The sequence below is a fragment of the Stegodyphus dumicola genome, chromosome 1 (assembly GCF_044657685.1).
Source record: "Stegodyphus dumicola isolate Sdum_Otavi_A_Nest chromosome 1, ASM4465768v1".
NCBI classification, from domain to species: Eukaryota; Metazoa; Arthropoda; class Arachnida; order Araneae; family Eresidae; genus Stegodyphus; species Stegodyphus dumicola.
In genome coordinates this window covers 261785493-261809816 of record NC_140768.1, presented here as the reverse complement: position 1 = coordinate 261809816, position 24324 = coordinate 261785493, and the positions used below count along the sequence as shown (strand labels likewise).

General features: G+C 32.0%; 2 protein-coding genes across 3 annotated transcripts in view; one reads left to right on the top strand and one right to left on the bottom strand.

Moving 5' to 3' along the window:
* Positions 1-17414, bottom strand: part of LOC118198363 (transcription initiation factor TFIID subunit 4-like) — an 87702-nt gene extending 70288 nt beyond the window's left edge. For both annotated transcript variants that reach the window (XM_035370026.2, XM_035370027.2), the window contains exon 1: positions 16239-17414. In XM_035370026.2, coding sequence (XP_035225917.1) covers positions 16239-17390 — 1152 coding nt within the window. In that variant the 5' untranslated portion in view covers positions 17391-17414. The remainder of the gene's footprint in view (positions 1-16238) is intronic.
* A 278-nt stretch (positions 17415-17692) lies between these two features.
* The window catches only part of tral (LSM14 family protein trailer hitch), a 32450-nt gene continuing 25818 nt past the window's right edge, over positions 17693-24324 (top strand). Inside the window, exons 1-2 of the mRNA XM_035370028.2 lie at positions 17693-18095; positions 18593-18756. Coding sequence (XP_035225919.2) covers positions 17978-18095; positions 18593-18756 — 282 coding nt within the window. The 5' untranslated portion in view covers positions 17693-17977. The remainder of the gene's footprint in view (positions 18096-18592; positions 18757-24324) is intronic.

Below are 24324 nucleotides of genomic sequence, written 5' to 3'. Positions count from 1 at the left end.
ATAACGGACGGTATAAGCTAAGCTAAAATTATCTAATTATCTATTTCAGTTAATGTTGCAGATTGCATTGTTCCTTAATCTTCTAATTGGATCCGGCTTATTATTTTTTGTAGACTGTTAGAGCAATTTTATAAAAGTAAGCTTGAACTTTCGATTATGTCAAAAAGAATTTCTAATTCTGGAGCTAACAAAGGATCTACAAAGCGAAAGCATGTTTTGATGTCCATCAAACAAAATATGGAATTGCTGCAAAAAATGGATAAAGGCATATCCTTTAATTCTCTAACCATTCCGAAATATGTTTATCAATTCCACTCTGCTCTGCGGGTGTGTGTGGGGGGGGGGCGTCGCGGCGCGCAATGAACTGGAAGTTGATCTGTCAGCATTATCCTTATCTTCAGAGCAGATGTTTTTATTTTATTCGGCTTATAATTCCTTACTAAATGTAGTATTTCATCTCGATGTACTCCGTCTTTGATATGATTTAAATAAAATTCCTCCTCATTATAAATATCACGAATACACAAATAGTTTTCTGATTGCAATTTTCTAATTTCAACTATGCATAATGTATGCTTTACACATGCGCACGTTGAAAGAAATGTTTAATAAAGTAAACAAATATTAAGCTTTTTTTTTTTTTTTTTTTTTTTTTTGTAAATTTTGATACCTTTTAGATTATAATTGCTCTTTATTTCATAAATTATAGTTTCATATTTTTAATTTTATAATTTCTGCATGCCATCTTACCAGATTTAAACTGATGATCTATAAACCGGAAAAACAGATCATCCGGAATCGCCGAAGTCCTGACGAGTCCGGATTAAAGACTTTTGACTGTATACCCAAACCTGTTTTTGTGCAGTTAATATAGGCCACACTAAAAAAAAAAAAAAAAGTCTCATGTAGAAAATAAATCAAAAGCTAACGAAATAACTAGAAATTGCTTTTTCAAGCAAAATCAAGACACGAGGCTTGGCAGCTACTTGGATTCTCACCAAACCTTTTAAAATTTGATTTAGAAAATAGACATTTGAACATTTTAAAATATTTTATTTACATAAGTACTCATTTTACACATACAAAAATTTTCAAAACATAAAAGCATTATCCTTCATACTCCAACAATACGCAAACTAGTACAAAATCGCTTTTGTCACATGAAGACGCTAGCTCGCACTTATTTAGAGTAGCCTTTTTTTTTTTCAATTACCATGTAGTCGGTGATCAGTTTTTGCAATGACTGTTGTTTCACTAGACTCTCGTATATGTGTCAGTAGCCAGATATGCAAGACTGAAGATCCTTTTGGAATTTTGAGGTTCTTTCAGAATTGGCATTGATTGCAAGAAAATGACATTCGAATTTATAGCAAAGTTACAGTCCTGCATAGATTTTACTTGCTGTCATATAATCGTATAATTATGTTCCAATTTGATTGAAATTTTCATATACTGCACACACACACATAAAAAAAAAAAAAAAAAAAAAAAGGTTTGAGTGTATAGCAAGCACATATCAAAAGGTATGTGCATCTGATATCTACAACGAGATCGCAAATTTCTATAAAAAACCTGTAATAAATAGAAATACACTACAGTCAAAAGTCGTTAATCCGGACCTCAAAGATACAAACTTTCTGCACATGCGTCCACGCATGCGTGTAATGTATAACGGACGGTATAAGCTAAGCTAAAATTATCTAATTATCTATTTCAGTTAATGTTGCAGATTGCATTGTTCCTTAATCATCTAATTGGATCCGGCTTATTATTTTTTGTAGACTGTTAGAGCAATTTTATAAAAGTAAGCTTGAACTTTCGATTATGTCAAAAAGAATTTCTAATTCTGGAGCTAACAAAGGATCTACAAAGCGAAAGCATGTTTTGATGTCCATCAAACAAAATATGGAATTGCTGCAAAAAATGGATAAAGGCATAACTTTTGTTCTAACATTCCGAAATCTGTTTATCAATTTCACGCTGCTCTACGAGGGGGGGAGAGGGAACGTCGCAGCATGCAATGAACTGGAAGCTGATCTGTCAGCACTATCCTTATCTTCAGGGCAGATGTTTTTATTTTATATGGCTTATAATTCCTTACTAAATGTAGTATTTCATCTCGATGTACTCCATCTTTAATATGATTTAAATCAAATTCCTCGTCATTATAATTCGCTTCCGACAGCGAAGAAAGTGACACAGAAGTTATTGGAAAGGAAAAATTTTCGATTGACAAATTAGTCGGTATTCTCGACACAGCAATTATAGGACTTGAAGAGCGGAACTTTGTAACTGAACAAGAAATTATGTCTGTTTATAGAATTAAAGAGAAAGTATTATCACATAAAAAAACGAAGCAACTTAAACAACTTACATTGAAAAAAATGTTTTATAAAGTAAATAAGTAAATATTAAGCTTTTTTTTTGTAAATTTTGATACCCTTTAGATCATAATTGTTCTTTATTTCATAAATTACGGTTTCATATTTTTAATTTTATAATTTCTGCATGCCATCTTACCAGATTTAAACTGATGATCTATAATCCGGAAAAATCGATAATCCGGAATCGCCGAAGTCCCGACGAGTCCGGATTAACGACTTTTGACTATATATGTTATTGCAAAGTTTGAAATCCGGCATTCTATAGAATACCTAGGCATTGTATATAATGCCTAAAACTAGCCAGCAACATATGAAACGATTCATATTTCACAGATTTCCTAGGCATTCTATAGAATGCCAAATGACAAACCAGCAAAGTATAAAATACATTTATTTCTGTTTCATTTCGAAGAACCCAACTACTTACTAGAAGTTGATAAATGATGTATGTAAAAAGGGCAAAATGTTTACTAAGAGGGAACTACGGGGCTACTGAATCGCCAGGATGTGATGTTTAGGGAAAATAAAATTACATTAATTTATCCTGTTAAAAGAAAGCCTCAATACTATACAGTATTATGTCACAAAACTCATTTGAGTACAGGATACAGATGATGATGAAACAACTTTCATCCATATACAAAAACGCTACACGTAATGAAATTGAACACCTTTGTGAGCCCGTCAGAAAAAACGAAAGGTATTAAAAAAGGTACTGTTGTGAAACTTACGACTGTTTCTGAATTCAATTTTCATTGTCAGGTAGATCTTACTGATTCCCAGTCTCAGTACAAATTTATTAAGTAAAAGTTTACACCTGGGTGCCCCTTGTTTTTTGGAGATTCTTTTTTGACGCCAAGATGGACGCCAGGAAGGTACAATTTAAAGATGGCCGCTACACAAAACCAAAATAAGAAGTCAAAGAATTGCACAACCTCTGTGTCCGTGTAAACATCGATCTGTGTTCACTTAAAAAAACATCCTAGAATTGCACAAACTAGGCATTGCGCACTGCCTTAAATTTGTCCATGTACACATCAATCTATTTTCATTTAAATAAAATCAGGAAGCTAAAACTTAAAACTATCATGGTAACCAGGTTTCATCGCCAAAATAAAAAAAAAAAAAAAAATAATAATAATAAAAAATTGTCGCAAATCAAAGGGGCACCGAATTCTACACTAGAGCCATTTATTATGTTGTATCAAGATCATCCCACTATCGTTTTTTTACATACTTCAAATAATAGTTTTTAATGCCACTCTTTCATAAATTTTTCAAAATAACATTTGTATTTTTGAGGAATGAACATCTTTTAAATGATAGCCTTACCATAACCTTTTTTTTTTTTTTTCATACTTAGCCTAAAGAGCATTTATCATTCTATAGAATGCCTAAGTATTATATACAATGCCTAGGGAAAGTATGTAATAATTTTCATATTTCAAACTTTGCCTATTGTCGGCCATTGTATACATTTCATACTTTGCCGATAACATATACATAATTAACACAGAGGATGTTTACACAATTTTAGAATGATTTAATAAAAGAATTTTAAAAAAGCAAATGTCTTAAGAAAAATACTTCTGGCAACAACTTATTATTTGAAATGAGAAATATCGACTGTTATTTTAAAATTTAACTACCTCTACAGAATGAGTGGTGGATTCCCCAAACTGTATTTTAATGCGACTCTAATCAGCCTATGATTTTTGAACATTTAAATAACAGTATTGCACCTTGTCAGTATGAGGACATTGTTAAAATGAACTAATGGTTTAAACACTAATGTTTGGCATTTGTAAAATAAATAAATTCTTCTTTCAAAACGTGAGATGTAAACAAGCTGTGGATTGAAGGACATATTTTTACACTTTCCAAAGAGAAATATTTCCATCCATAATTTAAAAATGTTATGAAATGCACAGTATTAAAATTTCAAAGAGCAAAATAAGCAACATTATTAAGCAACAAGAGAAAATCTGTCCGACTCGGGAATCAATTGCAAAGTCTCTAAATGCATCTATAGAAACAATAAATAAAATTATAAATCAAGATTTACAACTTAAAAAAGCTAAATATACAATGTTCACTAGCTTTTGCTGAGGCTTGTGGCTCAACAGAGAATAATTTGTAGAACCCTGTACGAAAACTTATTAGCAGGAGATAAATGGAAATACTTTCCGACTCTTGTTGAAGCACAGATTTACCTATATGGTTGGAATTTTTTTTTTAAAAGGTATATTTATTATTGAAAAAAAAGAAAAAAATGTACACATTTACTTTCATCAATGCAAAGAAAATGTCAGTTAAGTATTATTGTAGGATTCTGTTACAGTGAGAAATTAAAATTAAGAATGAGAAAAAAATGTTAAAATCTACTCTTAAGTACTACAGTCAAAAGTCGTTACTCCAGACTCGTTGGCACTTCGGCGATTCCGGATTATCGATTTTTCCGGATAATAGATCATCAGTTTAAATCTGGTAAGATGGCATGCAGAAATTGTAAAATTAAAAATATGAAATCGTAATTTATTAAATAAAGAACAATTATGATCTAAAGGGTATCAACATTTACAAAAAAAAAGGCTTAATATTTATTTGTTAATTTATTAAACATTTCTTTCAATGTTTACGTGATAATACATTCTCTTTAATTCTATAAACAGACATAATTTCTTGTTCAGTTACAAAGTCCCGCTGTTCAGGTCCTATAATTGCTGTGTCGAGAATACCGACTAATTTGTCAATCGAAATTTTTTCGTTTTCAATAACCTCTGTGTCACTTTCTTCGCTGTTGGAAGCGAATTATAATGACGAGGAATTTGATTTATATCATATCAAAGACGGAGTACAACGAGATGAAATACTACATTTAGTAAGAAATTATAAGCCAAATAAAATAAAAACATCTGCCCTGAAAATAAGGATAGTGCTGACAGATCAACTTCCAATTCATTGCGCGCTGCGGCGTTAAAGATAAACAAAGTTTAGATAAACAAAGGATATGCCTTTATGCATTTTTTGCAGCAATTCCACTTTTTGTTTAATGGACTTCGAAACATACTTTCACTTTGTAGATCCTTTACATATTAGTAAATATATATCAGAAATTCTATTTGACATAATCGAAAGTTCAAGCTTACTTTTATAAAATTGCTCTAACAGTCTGCAAAAAATAATAACCCAAATCCAATTTGAAGATTAAGGAACAACGCAATCTGCAACATTAACTGAATTAGATAATTTTAGCTTAGCTTATACCGTCCGTTATACATTAAACAAGCATTTGTAAACATATTTTGCGCACACGCATATTCGCAGTCATAAAGGTCTTCTGCGCATGCGTCAAGCGCAGAAAGTTTGTAGCTTTGAGGTCCGGATTATAGATCATTCTGGATTATGGGTGTCCGAATTAACGACTTTTGACTGTATCAAGAGAAAGTTGTAAATCCAATATTCACAGAAGAAATTCAATTTTTTTTAACCCAACTTTTAAAGAACTCGGTGAGAGAAGACTGAAACTTCATCAAGACAAAGCAACAATTTATACTTTGAAAAGTACTACTGCATTCCCTGAAAAGAAGAGTAACACAAGTATTGCATACATACATTTTCAACACATTCCTGTGAAGTGCTTTCACATTTCACCTAAGGACTATTGTGCCTTTAGCTTTTTGAAAAGAGCTCTTCCTAAGCACAAACCCATAAGTGGTGAGGAAAAGTAATAGAAGAGAAATGGAAATCAATACCCTGGAAATTTCAAGAAAAGCCGCTATTATGGAAATCACAACGCAGACTTATAGTTGAAAAAAAAAAAAAGAGAGAGGCTATCAGACCAGGGGGGGTCGACTCTTTAAACGCCTTCAAAATCATTCTAAAGATGTGTAAACACCCTCTGTACTGTACCTTTTTTAAGACAGATTCGTGCTTACCTAATTAATTCGTACATATTTTTGAAAAGTGAGTTAATGAATTATTTTATTCTGCTTCTTGAAGATATGAGACCATAGTTGTTTGCCTTGAAATGCTCATAACTACAAAAACTTATGTCAATCTAGGGTTGACTTTTGTCCAATTTTAAATTTATATTGACCTTTACGAAAAAAAGGATTATAGGCTTTATTTCCTTAAATATGTGAAACACAAACTTCCAATCATAAAGTTTCTAAAAATAAGGTAGAATAATCAGGAGGGTTTCAATTATTTTTACTAATAGCTATTTAAATTTATTAGTCTTTTCTGTCTTCTTTTATTTCCTATATGTTTCCTCGCCAAGATGTAAATTAACTAGAATGAACGAGTGTGTTTAAACTGATGTAGCAAAAAGTTTAGTCAGAGTATGGTTTCACTATTGTGAACGTATGCTGTTATTTTTTCCAGCCATTAACCTTGAATATCAGCTTTGCATTCTTGCACGCTTAACTTTAAATTGAACTCTGTAGTCCTGTACTATACGTATTTTTTGAGTTCTCACTGTAAGTGGTCGGTGCTTGTAAGCATGTAAGTCCATGCCATCTGTAAATTATATTATATTCAATAAAAGTGTCTTATATACCCTTTCCTTTTTGTGTTCATCTTCAAGACTTCACGAGAAGTTATAAAGTTTAACACTTAAGTTAATCCACTTACATTTTATGACAGTGAAGAGAACTAGATTCCACAAATCTATGAAATCAATTTCAATACTGGAGACTACAGGGTTTCCTAAATATTTCTAAAATTTTGTATGATCTTATTAGAGCAAGAAACCCAAATAGCAAAGTGTTTATTATATTTTGATAAGCAAATGAATTCATACTTTACACACAAAGAGACAGTATCAAGTCAGCTACTAGATAATAGGTACTCAGCTAATATGGAATTATAAATTGCCAAAATCAGCAAGTTATGCTTCCTAATTTATATTAAAATTAAAGAACCAACCATCACTAATTGCATAGGTTAGCCCCGAATTTCAGTTTTGAGCAAGAATCAAAGCAATGCTGAAGATATTAAGACATGGAAAAATGCATGGCAGTCATTTCAAATAAAATAAAATAAACAACATAACTATTTTAATGCACTAATTATAGAATAAATAGTGAAAAGCTCTTTAAGTTTAATAACTTGAAGAACTGAGTTCTACTGGTATGAAGGAAGACTGAAGTTCAAAAGGAATCTTAGCAAATAACAAAATGGGATTTCACCAATGGGAGATTCAGACTTGAAAGCACTTTTAAACATAAAAAAAAAAAAAAAAAAAAAAAAAAAAAAAAAAAATAAATAAAAGTTAGTCTGGCCAGCTTTTGTGTAATCTCTTTCTTTAAAAACTTTTTGGTTAAAATTTACAATACCCCTCTGCGAATCGCATCATTTTTGACGCCAATGCTGGGGCCAGGAAGGATTGGCACCAATTTCAAGATGGTGCTAGTTCTTTTGCCCACCACACAAAACCAAAATAAGTCAAAGACTTCCACAAACTCGGTGTCCATGTACACATCGACCTATTTTAACTTTAAAAAAAATCAGAGAACTGCACAAAATAGGTATTGCACACTGCCTTAACTTTGTCCATGTACATATAAATCTATTTTCACTTAAACAAAATAAGGAAGCTAAAACGAAGTTGAAACTATCATATTAACCAGAAAAAATTTGCTGCTGTCTTAACACAAAGACAAATAACCAGAAATACAGAAACAGAGAGTAATAAATAACCAAAATACATATTTCCTAATATAAAAAATTAAACAACAAATCTTTTATAAAAAATTAACATAAAGAGACGAATAAATAAATCAAACATCAACTTTTTAGCACACCTTTTTTCATGTCCATATGTTCATGCTCTCCACCACCATCTCCTCCATCCTCTACATAAGCAACTCAAATTTTTGGTTGCTTCGGCTCATCTGCTGTTAATAGCAGATAAATATGTATAATAGCATCCAAGGAAGCCATAGATTTTTTCCCCTATGGACCTTTTTGTGCCACACATAATCGGCCAAATAATAGTCCAAGCCATCCTTTGTTTTCCTCCTGGCTAAACTGCGTTTAACTGCACTCCACGTTCCTTAAATTGCAGACTATGATTTACCGTTAGGTATCCAAAGCATTCATCTGAAAGGCAATTGTATGCCTTCCAGTAGTAAAAAATTATAGTCGTAACGTTAGACATACTTAAATTATGGTACACACGTCAAAATACAACCAGCAATGCATGGGCAACCAAACACAGCAATTGAAGATAATAATTGCAATTATCTTATTAAGATAATAAAGCAATTGAAGAATGATAAGAATAAAAAAAACCCTGGTCCATACCAAAGGGTTACTATTACAAATAGCCAAAATCTCAATTTATCACAACACATTTGGTGACATCACACAATTTTCCTCACGGCTAGTGTTGCCAACATTAGGGTTACTGTAAAAACTTATTGGCTAATCTTTGGAATATGGTAACAGGTAGTTTGGCGACATTTTGGTAAGGCGATAAAGGTTACTAGCTAGGACTTTAGCAGTGTAAATGGATAAAGTCAAGAATGTGCGCAATGCCATTTTTTGTGCTATTCTGGGACGTTTTTTAAAGTGAAAATAGGTCTACGTGTACATGGATGATACCACGTATGTGCAATTCTTAAAAACACGGCAAGCAGTTGGCGATTCTGCACTTTCTCCCAATTTTGCATCTAATCTTCATCATGATTAAGCATTTTTGCTCCATAAAAGTTCTAGTATAAGCGTAATTCGGCTAGCAGATCGTTGGAAAAAATGTTGAGTTAAAAAAAAAAGCCTTTACTTCATGAAAACAAAATGGCGTCCAAAACAAAACTAGCAGGTTGCGGTAGCAGGGTTGGTTGCCAAACTACCATAATTCAAAGATTAACTAACTCATTTCATGCAGCGGACTTCCACATTACATGAACAACCAATACCACTTGGCAATTTTTTCTCACACAAACCAACGGCTACCCGTACAGTAATGAACAACCAAATTTTTTAAAATGATTTTTGGTATTCTTAAGTTATCAGGATCAGATTCAGAAATGTAAGTATGCACTTATGTATACATTTGTGTGTGTATACACAAAAATACATATGTACATTTAACATACATACATATACATATATTTCTGAATCTGCTTCCTATAACAAAGAGTAGTAAAGTAGTAGATTTTTATTTCTAGTTTTACCATAACCAAACATAACACAGCTTTGCAAAATTTAAAGGGCCATCTTGACATCAAATGCCTAAAGTTCTAAAAAATCTAAGAAACAGTGATCATGTTTCTGTAAGACTTTTAACCCTTTGAGGGGTGGTATATAAAACAATTTAAACTGTGGTAAAATTTTGCATGAACTATAACTTATGGGCCCTAAGAACACAAAATTGAGACTTTAAAAAAATCTAGAGCGAAATCCTGAATTTTGAGAGCCGGTATATATTTTATACCGGTGCCCCTCTAGGACATTTTTTTCCAGGTAGCTGCCAATTGTTAATCTTTGTTTTTTTAAAAAATTTTGGGTACTTTTGATGTGCGTCTGTAGTGATGAGTGCTTGAATATAGTTATGTAAATCTAAAGACAATTTTTTTTTTTTTTAATTTCGGCAGAAATTTAAAATTTTAAAAATAAAATTTATGTTTTTATGCACTTTGATGATGCAACCCAGCTGAACATACTTATATAAAATATGGGTAAAAAGCTTTTCAACTTGATTTAAATTCAATATTATTTTATAAAAAAAATTTAGCAAATATAACACTGCATGTGTAAATCGTATCATGCTGTAACCGAACTAGTATAATATCACAAGCAGATGTAACTCAGCCGGAAATTAAAAAAATTGAAAAATGAAGCACTACGACCGACTCAGCTGAGAAAGTATGTTGCATTTTTAAAGTTGTATTTTATGCTTTAGATAATATGTGAAAAAAAACCATGCTTCATACTATGATACGAAGAATCGCCCTCCCCTCTACACACATACACTTTAGATCATAGAGGACCGTAAGGGTCCTCTTTTTATTTTTTGTAAATATAGGTTGTAATATATCTTTTTGTTCAGGAAGAAGTGGCGTTAAACAATTTTATTATTTGATACACCACAAAGCTCTTATTCTGATTTTCAACCCCTTTGGCTTCATAGGGGCTCCTTTCCAACTTTTGGATAAATTTTAGTTTGCATCTAAAACGGGCCTTATAAATATTTTTTCTCCTTTCACCAACTGTGAAAATTTATTTCAGAAACAACCTATTTGTATCAACCAGAGGGCAAATTTCTCTTGTGTTCTCTAGTCTTTCATCTGGGATTAACAAAGAATTAAAAAGAATTTCCCTAAAGAATAAAAGCATGCTTTCAAACCAGCAGATTTTGTGATTACACTATGAGATGGACCTTAAGTACATTTTCATTTTAAGTGAGCTTTCCCTTTGTGTGATCTTATCACACCTCACAAAGGGAAGAAGGCCTGACTCCTGACAAACTAGTTGTCAATCACCTCTTTTCATTTTCTTGCATTCTAGGATTTTGGAAAACAGGAAGCAACAGGTGTCTTTTGGGGGCTAGCATGCCAGGTTTAATCCCCACAATTGTGTAAAGTTTTGACTCCAGAGGGCAATTTTGAAATGGATGACTCTTTCTTTTGGGAAAGGGATAAGTTCTGAAATAAAAATTTTAGCTAAACACAGACGAATGAAACTTGAGCTGAGAACACAAAGAATAAATGAAATAAATATACTTGTATTCAGTCCTAGCGCAGGGTCAGTAAACTCCCCATTCCTCCATGAACATCATAATATTTAATCCTAAAAGACTTATAAATTAATCATGAAAAATTATTATATCATAAACTGTTATAATAATAAAGGAATTCTGTTATGTCACAGAGTAGAAAAGGAGAAGACTGGTGCTGCCATCTATTGGCATGGTACCCTCAGTGTGGGCGCCGGTATATGTTATATACCGATTTTAAAATCGCATAATCTGTTAATTATCACTTCTGACTGAAATGAACTAAATATATAAGATTCAGCATGTGTACGTGATATATTTGCAGATTTTGAATTTTTTCTTTCCCTTAAATAGAATTTATCAATCTTCCAACATGATACCTTGGAACGAGGTATATTAATTTCATAACTGTAAAATATTGAGCATTCATAGGTGATGTTGCCATTTAGAATCGAAAGAAAACACTAGACACTTACGATTATAACTTTTGGTGTAGAAAAATTAGCATTTTTTCAGAGGTTAAAAAATTGACAAACAACCGGTATATATTATATACCGGTGCCCTTCAAAGGGTTAATAATACTATATGATAAACTAATGTCACTGGCATAAAGCTGAAATGGTACAAAAGGAAAATCAGGAAATTCTACAAAAAGCTCTTGAGCAAGTATCCTCAAGCAATTTAGCTATAATTATAAAAAGAATAATAGTCACAGAATTTAATGACATTTTGAAACAATCTGTTTCTTATACGACGAACTGGCTTTAAGCAGTTGCTTCATGGGTCCAATAAATAGTTTAACCACAGATGATTTAGATAACTTAATTTCAGTTTAGGCTACTTTTGTAGATTTTAAACATATGAAAGGTATAGTGGATAAATATTGCTAATAGCTGAAGTAAATGGTAACAGGGTTTCTTGGATTAAGTTTTTCTTGGCTTAGACATGACTTCTTCAAAGAATGACAATTCAAAATTTTTTTCAGGTGCAATCTTGAGTAAAGAATCAAGTTTATTCTGTTTACAGATGATTCTTATTGGAAGGAGTAATATTAAGGCGGTCTGAATAATTCTTAATGCAGAGCACTTACTGTTTACAGAACTGAAGTACAGACAATGAAATGACCATAAACAAAGTTACAGCCGAAAACATCGCGGATTAAGTCAAGAGTGTGCACAATGCCATTTTTTTGCAATTCTAGGATGGTTTTTTAAGTAAAAATAAGTCGACGTGTACATGGTTACTGTGTATGCGAGATTTTGAAAAACGCGGTAAGGAGTTGGCGATTCTGCACTTTTTCCCAATTTTGCAGTTAATATTTGTCATGATTAAGCAGTTTTGTTTCATAAAATTTCTAGCATAAGTGTAATTCAGCTAGCAGATTGCTGGAAAAAGTGTTGAGTAAATAAAAAGAAAAGAAACATGTCTTTACTTCGTGAAGACAAAATGGCGGCGAAAAAAAATAGAGGGTTGCTGTAGCAGAGTTGGTCGCCAAATGTTCGCCAAGTTACCATAATCCAAAGATTAACCCAATCTACTAGCCGAATTACGTTTATGCTAGAACTTTTATGGCACAAAAGTGCTTAATCATGACGAAGATTAGGTGCGAAATTGGGAGAAAGTGCAGAATTGCCCACTGCTTGCCGCGTGTTTAAGAATTGCACATACACGGTATCATCCATGTACACGTCGACCTATTTTCACTTAAAAAAACATCCCAGAATTGCACAAAAATGGCATTGTGCACACGCTTGACTTTATCCATGTACACTGCTAAAGTCCTAGCTAGTAACCTTTATCGCCTTACCAAAATGTCGCCAAACTACCTGTTACCATATTCCAAAGATTAGGCGATTAAACTGTTATGAAGGCCACAGTGTAAGTCGAATCTTGTCTAAACTGGCATATTAAGCATATAACAATCAGAATGGAAAAGGAATGATTTGTGAAGAATACGGCTGGTTCGTTATCTGACCTACAGCGACAAAATGCAATTCGGAATTTTTCCCACAAAATGCATTCTTTAATTTATTTAGAGTATATACACTTACAATATTTATAATACTAGAGAAAAAACTGTGCTGAATCTCTATTTTTCATAGATCAAAAAGAGAAATGAGAGAAAGATTCTTTTCCTCTATAATACACTTACAAAAGCAACTCATTTTTCAGAAAAGTTACTTATTTTGTTTTGCACTATAGGTATAATTAGGATTTACAGATGACTTACTAGCTATATGAATAGTAATAAGAAAATATGAAAATGTTCAAAACTAAACTCTTCACTACAGTTGTAAAAAATACACACCTGCCTGCTACATATCACCCGAGATGAAAAGAAGAGTTTTACTTTATCAGAAACTTGCTAAAACTTCTAGTGATGGGATTCAGGATGCTTTGATTGCCAAAAATGACAAAGTATTGTTGAATCAGATTCTGCTGCTCCTCATGAATATCATTTATGAAATTTAAGTTTTTTCCTTAGATTTTAATTTATACATCAATGAAAAGGAAATAAATTCTGAATAAATCTGTGACATATTAATGGCGACTAGAAATCTTCACCCAGATTATCTAAGCTAATTTGGTTTATTTGATTACGGCAAACCATTCAAAAGCTGTCTAAAGTGAGAGATGTCTTCACAGAAGGCCTGTATCCACATTACACATGAAAACAACCATGAAAATGTCCATGCTGAAAACAGCCATGAATAGCTTTGGAATCAAACCTAGCCAAACTACTAGCATTCAACAACTTTACTACACAAACGCTGGTCGGTCAGGTCATCTATGGCTTCAGTGTTTTTAAACATGACTATTTATTAAAGATGAAATTGGTACAGGTATTTTTAGCTTTTTTTTTTTTTTTTTTCCCATTCCACATGGAATACATACTACAGTGGAACCCTCGTGAACAAATTTCCGAAATGAAAAGCAATTTCTTTAGATACAAACAAGTAATCTGGCAACAAATTTCATTCCAAAATACAGTTAATGTAATGGAGGAAGTATCAGAAGAATAAAGAAAGGGGAATGTTTTTAGTAACATGATTTGTGAAATTTGTGCAAAGTTTTATAGAATATTATCATCCTGGTGTAGTAAACAGTAGCACAAATATTTGCAATAATGCCATGGCTTCCTTAAAAAAAAAAAACATATCACAGAAGACAAATATTTAAAACAACTAATGCCCAGTGGTTCTTAAGTAGAGGAGAGTGGTGTTAAGAGAAAGAGAAAAAACTACAGAAAGGCAGCAGCTGCCTAAAATTTTTATGAAATAGGATTTCCCTTTAAAACAGCAAGCAGCTTATGTATCAAGCAAGCAGCTTATTTAAACAGCAGCTTATGTATCAAGCAAGCAGCTTATTTAAACAGCAGCTTATGTATCTTCAACTTTCTCACTTTTTTCTACTTATGCCATTAACTTCATAGAGATACAGTAAAATTTAATTCAAGTTTTCTATTTTTTATATCTTTAGTACTGTGTAAAATTTTGTCTATAAGTTTAGATTTAATGAATTTCATTGGTTTTGCAATACAATCTTCTAGAGACAGATTAATTAATTTTATATTAATTTCTATGAGGAAAACCAGTTCATATCCCAGTGAACTTCTCTTGGCTTCAAGGTGGAAAGAAGCCAGTTTACTTTAAAAAGTCATGCCCTTCCATATGCAGAGGTAACTCGATAGCCCTCGAGTTGCTTTGCCATAACCAATTAACTATACTATGAAGAAAATTTTTTTCAGTTTATGAATTATATTCAAGAATGAATAATGATCTAAGGTTTCCCTGTATTGATTTTGATAATAAGATTGATATTATTCACATTGTCTTTCAACAGATGCATAGTCATCAACACAAATTCACTTTAGTAGAGTTCATAACAGCCATTATTTTCGTAGATTTAAAATTTGCTCTGAAAATCATTTCTACATACAACTCTAAAATTATGCATTGCAGAACTATCTTAAATAAAATAAGAATAGAGTTTATAACGAGTCCTGTATGCTGCATTTGTGCTGAAACGATATAGCCAACTTCTTGGCAAAAAGAGCCACTACCAGTTTTCAAAGATCTATCTCTTAACTCTACCAGATTCCTTGCACAAGATAAGTGATAATAGGGTCGTAGAAAAAAATGGAGCCTACTCGTTGCAGGAAAAGACACTGCTTTCGAATGCTTTCATTCTGCAGTGATTATTTTTGAAAGGACACAAAAATCTACCAGATCATTCATTCAGCTTAGTCTATTCTTATCTTTTATACTATTATAGTCTATTCTTATCTTTTAGTTTTGTGTACATCTAAATAAACTTTTAAAGCTGAAATTTTGCACATATGCATTGCACTTCAGAAATATAGCTAAACTACTCAAAAAGACAAGAAAGCTCGAGAGCTGATATAATAGTCCAAGAACTCAACATTTGCAAACAACAAAATTCTTGATTTTATTTTGAAAAACTTATAGCTGAAAGTATCTGCAAGACCAGTAATGTAAATTTATGGAAACAAAGCCTGTAGCCCTCTTTTTAGAATATCACCTATAATTTTTGTTTATGAAATAACACAAGTAAACAAAACACAATGTTGATGGAACATCAATACAGATATTCATCCAGCAGATCCAATAATGTCTGGCGCATATGTGGACATAATCCCTGGGCAAATACAATGTTAGCAATATTTTTTTACATTTATCGCAGCACATTTTTTGCCCACATGCACATTTCAGGTATGCATTCGTAAAGTGATTATACTGTTACAGAACACTATACAGATTCACATATTTTTCAAATTTTAACTTCAAAATATTCAGTAAAATTAAGCATTTTACTCAATATGTGTTGCAAAGGGAATATGGATACAGAATGCAGACATATATGAATGTAAGCACAATGCAGAATATTATTATTAACAATATAACTAAATGTGAGAACACCAAAATACGAATTTCTTTTAAATTAATGCCAAAACAGAAACACCGAAATGGAAATATAAAAGGAGAGTAGGTCTTGCAAGATCAATGCATTTCTTCATTCAGCTGCTCTTCAGCAGCACAGAAAAGAATAGAAAGTTACGATAAAGCTCCCTCAGATAGCAATATACATAATCATAAATGCAACATCTTACCTGTCCTGCCACACCAGCTCGAGCTGTTAGAATCTGTGGGGCAGCTGCTATCCTAACAGGATTTGTAGCAAGCATCACCCGAGGTGCTAATGTTTTTTGGCCAGCTAATCCTTGAACTCCCAATCTAGGATTTACATTTACAATTTGAACACCAGGTGTGAGAAGACTTGGATTAGTAACAACTTGTGAAACAACACTAACAGGCTGACTAGTTGTTACAAGACCTTTTGATACAACTGTCGGATTGTTTACTTGTATCACATTTGTGCCCATTTGATGCATCACAGTAGTTTGAACAACAGTATTTGGTACAGATATAGTATCCTGAGAACGTGTGCTTACAGGTGGTTTCCCACTTTTGTCAGTCAGTTTGGAATCTGGCACAGATTTTGTGGCATTTTGCTTACCATTGGCAATGGTTACTTGAACCTGTGAAGTAGTTGCGGTACTAGTAGTATTACACGTATTGGAAGTAACTATCGGAGACTGCTGTGATGCTACATTAGCTAAGTCATATATTGCACTCATGGAAGGTGTCTGGTTTGGTCTAACATTGATCAATCCCATATTACTGGGGCTATCGTTTGGCATCGAAGCAGCTGCTGCTGCAGCAGTTTTACTCCGTGTATTTATTGTGCAAGTGGAATTTATTTGAGAAACGACAGACTGAGATGTATACACCACTTTTATCTCTTGACTGTTCGTAGACCTGTTTACAGTAATGTTTCCACTAACAGGAGAAAAGAAAGATTGCTGAGATCCTGTAACTTGTGTAATATAACCACTTGCTGGTAATGCACCAGGTAAAGTAGCAAGAACATTGCTTGTATTAGTTGTAACAGTAGAAGAAGCACTTGCATCTCCGATTTGAGACGCAGAAACAGCAGATTTGCCCACATTTATCAAAGATACGGCCTGACTTACAGCAATGACACCTTGTTTTTGTCCATCAAGCAACCGTGTTACATTGTCATCGACTAGTACAGCATTATTAACATGATTTACAGTTACAGAAGTTGTATTTACATCTTGACTAGACAACTGAATGTTTGAGGATGCTAATTGGGATTCTAATGAGCCGACAAGCGCAGTAACAGCTGATTCATCCACTGCGGAAGTCAGCATATCTTCCACTGAATTCACAGTCGCCATTTTCCACAGCACTAAAGTAATAAATAAGAAGCGCATGCGCTTTCGCAAAGCATCATGGGCTTACAGTTAAATTTGTGCAGTTAAAGTTTGTTTTCAAGACAGAGAAACAAGCGCTAAAGTAAAGGAGTGTAATGAAGGTAAAAAATTCATTACTTTGTTCTCTAAATAAAAATATTAAAACTTTTTCTACCTTAAATATTTTAGAAGAGTTGTAAATAAGATGAAGCTGTCTTTTAAAAACAATGTTTTTTAAATCGCATGGCATCAAATTGTACGATCGGATTGGCAATACGTCAAAATTGCGTCATTCTGGTTCGGTATTCGAATGTAGTTTTTGAGTTTACTTACTGTACTACTTTAGGAAAAAAAATGTTTTTTTAAATTTTAAAACCTTAATACATGCTTATATGTGTAACAAGTTCACATATTAAATTTTTGCTGAATGTTCATAAACGAAATTTGCATAATACTGCAGCAAAAACTGCAATAACAACGTAAAAAGGCTGGCTCAGACGTCTCAAATTGTTTTCAATAGATTTGGAGTGCGGTAATTGTGCTGAAATAATAGCTAGTTTATTTCTTCCGACATGACTACAGTTCCATACCTGGGAAGTAAAATAAGTTTAATTTCGAAGTCGGAAATTCGATATGAAGGCATACTATATACTATCGATACCAAAGAGTCCACTGTCGCTTTAGCTAAAGGTAACCTTTAATTTTTTTTTTTTTTTTTTTTTTTTTTTTTAATAAATTAGAACATGTAATGATGAGTTATATTCTCTCTCTTCTGGGATGTTTTAAGAATTCTTTGTTGGTAATTTTCAATGATGTTTATCCGTATTACTGCTTAAGCTTGACTTCACTAACAGTTAACATGTAATGAACTAACGTGATAACTAACGTGAATATTGATACTAAATAATTTCTAAAATTGTATATAAACGCATAAGTATTCAGTAGTTTTTTTTAAACACGTGGACTTTCAGTCAGTCTTAAAAAAAAAAAAAAAAAAAAAAACGAAAGTACATGTTCTTGATTTTCTTACATGACTCCCTTCCTTTTTGTTTCTTTGGGAATATAATTTAATTTGAAACTGTTCTATCTTTTTTTCAAACGTACTTTTTATTTTTCGTACCTTTACCATTAGTGTGGAAACTGAATTTTGAGATATCTCCCCTTCCTTTTTTTAAAATTTTATTTAGTAAGGTCATTTGGTACAGAAGGTCGCCCTACTGATAGGCCAGTGGCTCCAAGAGATGAAATTTATGAGTATATTATCTTTCGTGCCAGTGATATTAAAGACCTTCATGTTTGTGAGGCACCAAAATCTCACCATACCCTCCCTCATGATCCAGCGATTGTCCAGGTAAGTAGAAGCTTTATTTTATCTGTAATTATAGTATGATAATAGATAAAATACCTAAACAACCAAACAATCAAATCTCGTGTTTGAAATCACTTTTAGTATGCATTTGCGTACGATATCTTCAGTCGAAATTTTATTTTACTGAGGAACTAGGTCTTCAGTTGACTGCCTTTAAATGATTTTATTTAATTCTTTTAATATTTTGTGATGGTTTTCAATGTAGCATTTATGTATGTTGTTTTAAATCTATTGCATATTGTAATTAATAGTTCAATTTTTCCTGTATTTAATATTTAAATTTTATTTAAAGATTAATTTTTAATGAACTAAATGTACTTAAAGTATATTTCTTGCTTTTTATTTAAAATTGTATTTTATTGGAAATTCTGAAGAAAAGAATCTGGTAATTAGGAAGGAATTTCTTAAATGTCCATTTTCAGATGTCTGTGTTTCTAAAATATAATTTTATTTCAATATCTTTATTATGCTGCAGAGCAAAAATATTTATTTCTCTTTTACATAAGCAGGTAATTTAATAATGATGCTAGGATTGATTATGGGACATTCTAAGAATGTTTTTGATCATTTAATTTTAAGAGTTGCTGGAATGCTTGAAAAATATTCATCTAGGTCTTGTCTTTAAGTCCTTTAGTTCCTCGGATGATCTAAAGTAGGAAATTTCGTAAGAATTCTTTCTTGCATGTTTATAAATTGGAGTATGAATTCCTGAAAATGGTAAAGCATGTATTCAGTTATTTTTATTGTCGTAGTTTTATGCTTTCTGGAATATGAACTATGAATTTTTGTTTCCGTGATGCTCTGTTAATCTTGTGAAATTTGTAAGCAATTTGTATTTTGTTGCTTGAAATATTTATTTTCTTTAACAATTTAATCAGCATTTGATAAATGAATTAATTATATATATCAAGCTAATAAATGTAAACATGGCTTCTCATAAATGACCTTAAAAAAAAAAAAAAAAAAAAACCCTGACTTTTCAGACAAGTGAAGTGTTTTTGACTTGATATCGCATTAAAACTTTATTTGGCTAAAGTGCAGGATCGCCCACATATTTGATTGGTGTTTGTTTGGTGCTTTTTACAAGAGTAAGAAGAAATAGATTTTTGTCAATTTTCTTTGACTTTTTAAATAGGTCAATATGTACATGGATGAAGTCAAGAGAGTGCGCAATGCTATTTTTGTGCATTTCTGGGATTTTTTTTTTTTTAGTGAAAATAGGTCGATGTGTACATGGTTACCAAGTGTGTGTAATTCTTAAAAACGCGCCAAGCAGTGGGCGATTCTGCACTTCCCCCTTTATTTTATATATAGAAAAACATGTGATGAACTTTTATAATAATAGTAAATAATGCTTCATAAATATTAAATTTTTTTGTCAGTACATATTAAACCTTATTGTCAAAAATTTGACTAATAGAAATAAAATATGTATAAGGTTATTTATATATTTTATTTATTAATCAAGTTTTTGAGAATAGGGTCGTGTGGAATTTATGGTCGTATTTGCTTTCTGTATTAAAAAAATGCTTCAACGGATTGTAAGAAAAAAAAAAAAAATGTTTCAGATCTTTTACTTTGCAGTATATGGTTCAATCGTTAAAATTAGAATTGTGAATTTTTCTCTTTACCACTTGGTTATGAAAAATAACATTGGCTTTCATTTTTACATGTTGCAATAGTTGTCATTTTAATCTTTTTGTAATAATTTGTAACTACTATAGTTATTAAAATTTTCTTTTATGTCTGTTTCCAGAAATGTTTCATATTTGTGAAATAATTTGCAGTTATTAGTGTGGGTCATAGCTAGAGGGGGCAAGAGGGGACACCATCCAGTGGACGCCCAATTGATTTTTAGATTGAAATATTTTCCACTCTTGGCAAACAGAAGGGACACGAGATTGTCAGTTGTTCCCGGGCACAAAAAGACCTTATTTCATTCATTTATATATTTTGTTAGAGTTGGCGTTAAATAACACAATTAACGGCTTAAAGTATGTTATATTTAATATTATTTAATACTAAGAAGTAATGTTTTATCAAATACTCATGCATTAATATTAGATTGTTATATATTAAAAGTTGTGAGAAAAGTTCAAGAAATAGACAATACAACTATAAGTGCCATATAAAGTATTGTCACAAATTTAAATTATAATATTTTTCATGACACGTTTCTCATTTCACTTCCGATTTAATTTCTTATTTACACTTCTATTCAGCACATTACTGCCTGTTCAGCATGTATATTCATTCCCAGTTGTAATTAATCCATCTAGGGTGCAGATAAGAATAGAAGTACTAAGTTTTCTAGATCAAAATAATATCAACAACTCAGAATTTTTAGGGCTATTTTTTTTTCTTCATGTTTCATAGAAAGTAAAAATCGTACGAGGAAAAATTAACATGTTTTACTGCTAAAAGAATACCAAAAAAATAATAAATTAAATTAAAAATTTTAAAAAAATAATCTGAAAGTTTTCAGATTTTAAATTACGTCCAGAAAGGCGTTTTTTTTAACGTTTTGTATGTTACCTTTATTTATTATCATGCCCTTTGCACTTGAACCATAAAATTCAGTTCAACAGCAATGTGGCAAAATAATTTTAAAATGAGCCTATACTTAGAATTTCCATACATCTACAGGGTAAGTTCCATACAACTACAGGGTTCCATACACCTAAAGGGATAAATACAATAAAATGGTATTGACCAAGAGTTGTCCTATTAACAGAGCATTAATAGGACAGCTCTTGGTCAATACCATTTTATTGTATTTACCCCTTTTATTTCAACTTTAATTTTGTAAAATCTTTTAATTGGTGTAATGTGTTTTCCATGCTTCATCTCGAAGATTTCATTCTGAAAAATGAGGGTTTTTCAATAAAAGCATTGATTTCGGATGGTTTCTAACATTTTTCTAATTATGGTAGCCATCTTTCAAAGATCTATTGAGGAAATATTCAACACATCTGTAGTATTTTACTTAGAAACTGTTATGTAAAGTCTGTTATTAAGGAAAAGAGAAGGATTTATAAATCGGCCATTAATGAAATAGCAACGTACGATTTAGAACTGATCATATACTGTGAATATAAGTTATTCAACCTGAACAATAAAACATTGTTTCATTGTATAATGCTAAAATAGGTGTTAAAAAAAAGGTAATACAATAAAACGGTTATGGTATAAATTATGATATATATTTGTTGGGATGGCAAACTATAAAACAGTGAACTTTGTATAGAACTTTTTGAAAGTTATGCTAGAAACATCTTTTTGCATAAGTGAGTGAAAATGGAAAAAATTTGATGTATAATGTATAGTACAAAGTCTGTAATCCGGACTCATCTGGACTTCGGCGATTCCGAATTGGGGGTTTTTTTCCGGATTGTAGATCAATTTAAATCTGGTAAGATAACATGCAGAAATAATACAATTAAAGTATGAAACTGTAATTTATGAAATAAAGAGCAATCGTGATTTAAAGGATATCAAAATTTACAAAAAAAAAAAAGCCTTATATTTATTTGCTTTAGTAAACATTTGTCAATGTAAGTTGTTTAAGTTGCTTCGTTTTTTTGGTGGTAATACTTCCTCTTTAATTCTATAAACAGACGTAATTTTTTGTTCAGTTGCAAAGTTCCACTGTTGAAGTCCTGCAATTGCTGTGTCGAGAATACCGACTAACTTGTCAATTGAAATTTTTTCATTTTCAATAACCTCTGTCACTTTCTTCACTATCGGAAGCGCACATGCGTAGCGGACACGCACATTAAATGCGCATGCATAAGTTTGTGGCTTTGAGGTCTGGATAATGGACGCTCGGATTTCGGATTTTGTACTATATTGCATTTTAATAAGTGTTTCCTGCCACCTCAAATATAGTCTGCATAAACATTTTGTATTGGTGTGTTTAATAATAATATTTTGTCTAATGATTTTCGGCATTTGAAAGAGACTTGCTTTAAAAATTTGTATTGTGAAATTTGTAAAAAAAATATCGTTAAGTACAAGTTGTCCGAAATGAAACTATCACACTACCAGATTAGAACAGTCATTTTTTTCCAGTTCTGTTGCAAAACGTTCACAACAGAATGTTACCAAATCACGCGTACAGCTTGAGGCACTAATGTTATATCATATGACACTGTGAAGGTTTGGTTCCGAAAGTTAAAAAACAAAGATTATGATATTAACGCTAAGGCCGTCCTACACATTTTGTTGAGGCTCGCCTGTGATCACTCGAGAGCTTGCCAAGGAGTTAAATGTTAGTGCCATGTCTATTGTACTATGCATCTCGTAAACTTAATGTATAAATTCAACCACTGGGGGCTGTGTAAACTGACTCAAACAGATAAGTACAGACGTTATTTTCAAGCCTGTACTAATCTGCTTGAATATCGATGCAAGGATGAAATTCTGGATCCGATCGTCACTGGTGATGAAAAGTGGATTTACTTCAACAACACAGGCTGAAAGAGGTGTTGGTCGCAGCCCAGTAAACCCATTGGCAGCATTGCAAGGCACAATTTGACTAAAAAGATCAGGCTTTGTATCTGATGGGATTGCTGTGGTATTGTAAACAAATGGTATATGGAAAAAGGTAAAATTCTTGACAGTAAGATGTATAGCGAGATGCTAGTCCATGTTGATGCTGCTGTCAAGGAAAAACATCGAACTGAGTTATGGTGTAAAAAGATAAGGTTCTATCAAGGTAATGCAAGATGGAATGTGTCTACTTTCACCAGTTGGACTCTGTATGGACTTGAATAGGATCCTTTGCTACACCCACCACATATCTCCAATATTGGTTCCTCGAACTTCTATGTTTTTCCCGCCTGCAGTTATGTCTTGCTGATGTGATCTTCCATTCTGCTCAGGATGTCCAAAATGAGGTTGATTTGTTTTTTGGAGTAGTGTTCCAAGTTTCGGGACCAAAAACCTTTAAAAAAAACTACCCAAACTTTGGCAGAAAGTTAGATTTGGGTGTTAATTGCTGCCTGTACTGAAGGTATTGCTTTCGTGTTTCCCCCTAACTTTATTAAGAATGTTTCCTTATCAGAAAACTTTTATTACAACCAGATATTTTCAGGCAGGAAATATATTGATCTCTTTGATAAATGGTGAAATAATGTTATAAAATTCTTTTAGTCAGTTGTTTTATAACAACTGACTAAAATAAGTTTATAAGTAAATTTTTCTTGTGTTAAATTTGTTATTTTAGTTAAAAATTTAATGCATGCACTCTTTCCCGAATTATCAGATGAGACGTTCTTTTAATTTTTTGACTGCTGTTTTAATGTTTTACCTTGAAGTAAATTTAATATTTATTTTATTAACATGGTTAAAAAGGATGCTCGTCATAAATTAACTTAGAAGTTGTGGGTGCTTATTACATTTCTAGAGTAATTGCTGGTCACCTGAAAATTGTTCAAATTCCTTGCATATTTACATCTTGAGTAAATATTTTATGGTATGATACTGATACAATAAATTGATGTATATATACAACTTCATACATTGAACAAATAATAGGAATAATCTTAC